Consider the following 4057-nt stretch of genomic DNA (forward strand, 5'->3'; position numbering starts at 1 on the left):
CTGCTGATATCGTTATGAGGTCCCACAGCAAATATAACAGGACCTGTGACATCACACACTGCCAGGAAAGCAGCACATTTCATGGAGCTCCACTAATTCTGCCCAGAAGAGGGCGTCTCTGCTGATAGTTAAAAGACATTTCGCAATGTTAGCCGCGCTGTTTACATAATTTTGACCCATTTGTTTCGAGAAGAAGAAGAACCAGAACCTTTGTTTTCATCTTTCATCATAATACATATATGTTACAGTGAAATTATTTCTCTGCATTTAAGAAAAGAAACGATTTAAAGCTTAATATTGCTTTGACAGTCAACTGTTTTTCTGCTTTACCTACAACAGCTAATGTTTCCAAAGTGTTGTTTCTTTGCGTGGCTTCATGTTAACAAGCAGTGTGTGTTTAATTTGCATTGTTGCATTGAGGTTTTGCTGTTTCCTGTTGCTCAGCATGATTCGAGAACTGACTTGTGCTTGTAGATTTGCATCTTCCTTTTCATTTTAAAGACATTTACAAAATTGTGATTTATATAATAGTAGTAATATAATATGTGAAGTTAAAATTGTTCCAAAAGCACCTTTATCCTATAGCCTGTAAATATCTCCAAGACCAGGAAAACACCAACCCAGTTTTAGTATAAGAGATGAAGCAACAACAGGAAGTTGTTATCAATTTACTGAAGTGAAATTGAAAGTATTCAAAGTGAACGCAGAGCAGTTTGGAGTTTGTTTTCTTTTACTCTTTATTAAAAAGTCACCATTCATCAGAACTTTCAACAATACACAGCAAATGTGAGTATGGTAAAAATGTTTTCTCTTTAAATAACGTGCATTAACATTTATTGACCTGTATTTTAAAAGGACGTCCGTTCAATGTGCAATTCTTGACTGAATATTCATTTTTAAATGTAACCAGCGAAGCAATATTAAGTTAGTTAAGGTTGTAGTCTTCAAAACATTAAATATCATCTTTAAACAACTGCTAAAAACAAACCTTGTTTTTAAGAAAAGGTGGAACATTATTTAAAATGAAAATCAAATGACATTGCTATTATTTGCAAATAATTTGAAACCTATTTATGTTGTAAATAGCCCAAAGACAACGTGACACAGGACCAGAAATCAGTGATTTTCCTCTTCAGACCCTCAGGGGTTAAAAACCTCTGAAAACCATTGTCAGTGGACACAGTTTGTCGCTGCATCCACAAATAAAAACCTCACCATGGACAGAAAAACAAGATCCAAGACTGAGGCAAAATGGGAAACTTGTGTGTTGTTTTTACTTTATTTTATTTGAAATTAGTTTTGGAAATCATGGGAGCTGCATCGTCCAAGCTAAATAGGGATCGTGTGAGTTATTATCAGTTCATAATTTAATAGCCAGCATCTGTGATAGCGTCAGAGTGGATTAATGTGCACAGCATTGCTAACTTGCACTTGCAAAATGATATAAACAGGTAATGGAGCAATTATTTGCACATGCTACAACAGCATGGCTCAGTACTAAAAGAGTTCAGGTGCCAAACTAATGTGCCTCTAGTCCAGATGCCTTTCACCCGTTGAAAACATTTGGTGCGTTTTGAGGCAACAAATACAACAAATGAGGCCCCTAAACTTTTCAGCTGCAATAAATCGAGCAAGACAGAAAAATAATTCTGCTTTCTTAACTAAAGCAACACGACTCCTCAGCTCCCAAACACTTAGTGTTGTTATAACAAGATGTGATGCAACGAAGTCGCAAACATTATACTTTTTGAGAGCTTGAGCAAATCTTAAAAACAACAACAAAAAAACCCTTTTATTTATCAAATAATGAAATATATCTATGTGCTATTTATATTTGAAAATACCTCACGAGTCATTGCATTCTGATTTTAAACAGCTTTTCAACTTTTGTTCTCAGAGTTCTCAGTAGACATGGCAACTGCCAGCAGTGTCTTCTCTGAAGACCAGCCTCAATGTTGCATCTGCCTGGATGTGTTCACTGATCCAGTCACTATACCGTGTGGACATAATTTCTGTAAGAACTGCATCATAAAACACTGGACTGTTAATGTTCAGTGCCAGTGTCCCCTGTGTAATAAGCTTTTTGACCGAAGACCAGAGCTGCATGTCAACACATTTATATCTGAGATAGCTGCTCAGTTCAGACAACTGGGATTTAAAGAAATCACCAGCTGCTCAAAGCAACAACAAGCCAAACCTGGAGAAGTTCACTGTGATGTCTGTACTGAAATCAAGCTAAAGGCCCTGAAGTCCTGTTTTGAGTGTGAGGCCTCTTACTGTGAGACTCATCTGGAGCCTCATCGGAGAATTGCAGGCTTAAGAAAGCATAAACTGATTGATCCTGTGCAGAACCTAGAAGGCCGGATGTGTAAGAAGCACCAGAAACCTCTGGAGCTGTTCTGCAAAACTGATCAGATATGCGTGTGTCAGTTCTGCACTGAGTCAAATCACAAGAGACACCACATTGTCTCTTTGAATGATGAATACGAAGGAGGAAAAGCTCGACTTGGGCAAACAGAGGTTCAAATTCAGCAGATGATCCAGGAGAGACAGCTGAAGATTCGAGAGCTTCAACATTCATTGGTGCTCAGCAAAGAAGATGGTGACAGAGAAGTAGAGGACAGTGTCCAGGTCTTTCTTAATGTCATGCAGTCTGTTGAGGAAACTCTGGCTCAGCTCATTGACAGGATTGAAAAGAAGCAAGTGACTACAGAGAAGCAAGCTAAAAGCTTCATCAAGGAGTTACAAACAGAAATCTTTGTACTAACTAGCAGAGGATCTGAGCTGAAACAGCTCTCCCACACTGAAGACCACCTCCAGTTTCTCCAAACCTTCCCATCCTTGAACAGTGTTCCACCCACCAAAGACTGGTCAGAGGTCCAACTGTATTCGTCATATGAGGGGATTGTGAGGAGAGCTTTGGCTCAGTTGGAGGAGATGCTCACAAAAACGGTGAAGAAACAGCTTGTGGCTGAGCTGCAGAGGGTCCAACTGTATGCAGTGGTTGTGACTTTAAATCCTGATACAGCTTATCCTAAGCTCATCCTGTCTGATGATGGGAAACAAGTAACTCATGGGGATTTAAAACAGAATCTGCCAGACAAGCCGGAAAGGTTTAACTCATGTTCCGGTGTTTTAGCGAACCAGAGCTTCGCTTCAGGGAGGTTTTACTATGAGGTTCAGGTTAATGAGAAGACTGGTTGGACTTTAGGAGTGGCCAGAGAGTCCATAAACCGAAAGGGGGAGATTATGGTTTGCCCCAGGAATGGCTACTGGACTGTGTGGCTGAGAAATGGAAATGTCTATCATGCCAACACCAGTCCTCCTGTCTGTCTCTCGCTAAGGTCAAAACCTAAAAGGGTGGGGGTGTTCCTAGATTACGAGGAGGGCCTGGTTTCTTTTTATCACGTGGATGCTGCAGAACTTATCTACTCCTTCACTGACTGCAAGTTCACAGAAAAACTCTATCCATACTTCAGTCCATGTCTCAATGACGGGGGAAAAAACTCGGCCCCTCTGATCATCTCTCCTGTCAATAACGACATTCCTGTCATTTGCCTAATGAGTAGATTTAAGAAAAGTCTTAAATAAATGTTGTTAACATGAAAAAGGCTCGTGTTTAGAAAAGAGGACAAACAAAGTGAACTATAATTTGAACTGCACTGAATGACAGCAACAAACAAATCTAGATCTTTATTAACAGGCAAAGCTACATTAACCGGCATTTTTGTTGTTGTGAAATTGCCTTCGAGTCTGATGGAGACCAAAGGAAGCGGAAAAGAAAATTTATAGTATTTTAAATCCATCAAAAGTAAAAAGCTCAGTTGTGCTGTGGCAGCTTTGCAGGGAAATATAAAGTGGCTGTGGATGCATGTGTTGCAGCAGCCCTGTATCAAAAGTTACCTTTGGTTTTAACACCACCAAACCAAGACAACACCTATTTTAATCGGTTTAGACTTCAGAGTAACAATTGACACAGTTAACCAGTGAGTTTTGCTCTACCTGCCACCAGAGGTCAGTAGCACAGCTCTAAGTTCTGTGTTCTGGTGAGCTTAGG

At 39.7% G+C, this 4057-nt stretch overlaps 1 protein-coding gene across 1 annotated transcript; it reads left to right on the forward strand.

Moving 5' to 3' along the window:
- The first annotated feature begins 677 nt into the window (after window positions 1–677).
- Window positions 678–3591, forward strand: LOC137106972 (E3 ubiquitin-protein ligase TRIM39-like). Its single transcript, XM_067491060.1, has 2 exons — window positions 678–786; window positions 1898–3591. Exon 2 carries the CDS (start codon window positions 1912–1914, stop codon window positions 3589–3591), a length of 1680 nt encoding a protein of 559 aa, XP_067347161.1. The 5' UTR covers window positions 678–786; window positions 1898–1911.
- Window positions 3592–4057: the final 466 nt, after the last annotated feature.

Source organism: Channa argus, chromosome 21 (assembly GCF_033026475.1).
Source record: "Channa argus isolate prfri chromosome 21, Channa argus male v1.0, whole genome shotgun sequence".
NCBI classification, from domain to species: Eukaryota; Metazoa; Chordata; class Actinopteri; order Anabantiformes; family Channidae; genus Channa; species Channa argus.

What these genes read in the sequence shown, in the direction of transcription:
- LOC137106972 (XM_067491060.1), top strand. Translation starts at nt 1,912, where the DNA reads ATGGCAACTGCCAGCAGTGTCTTCTCTGAAGACCAGCCTCAATGTTGC.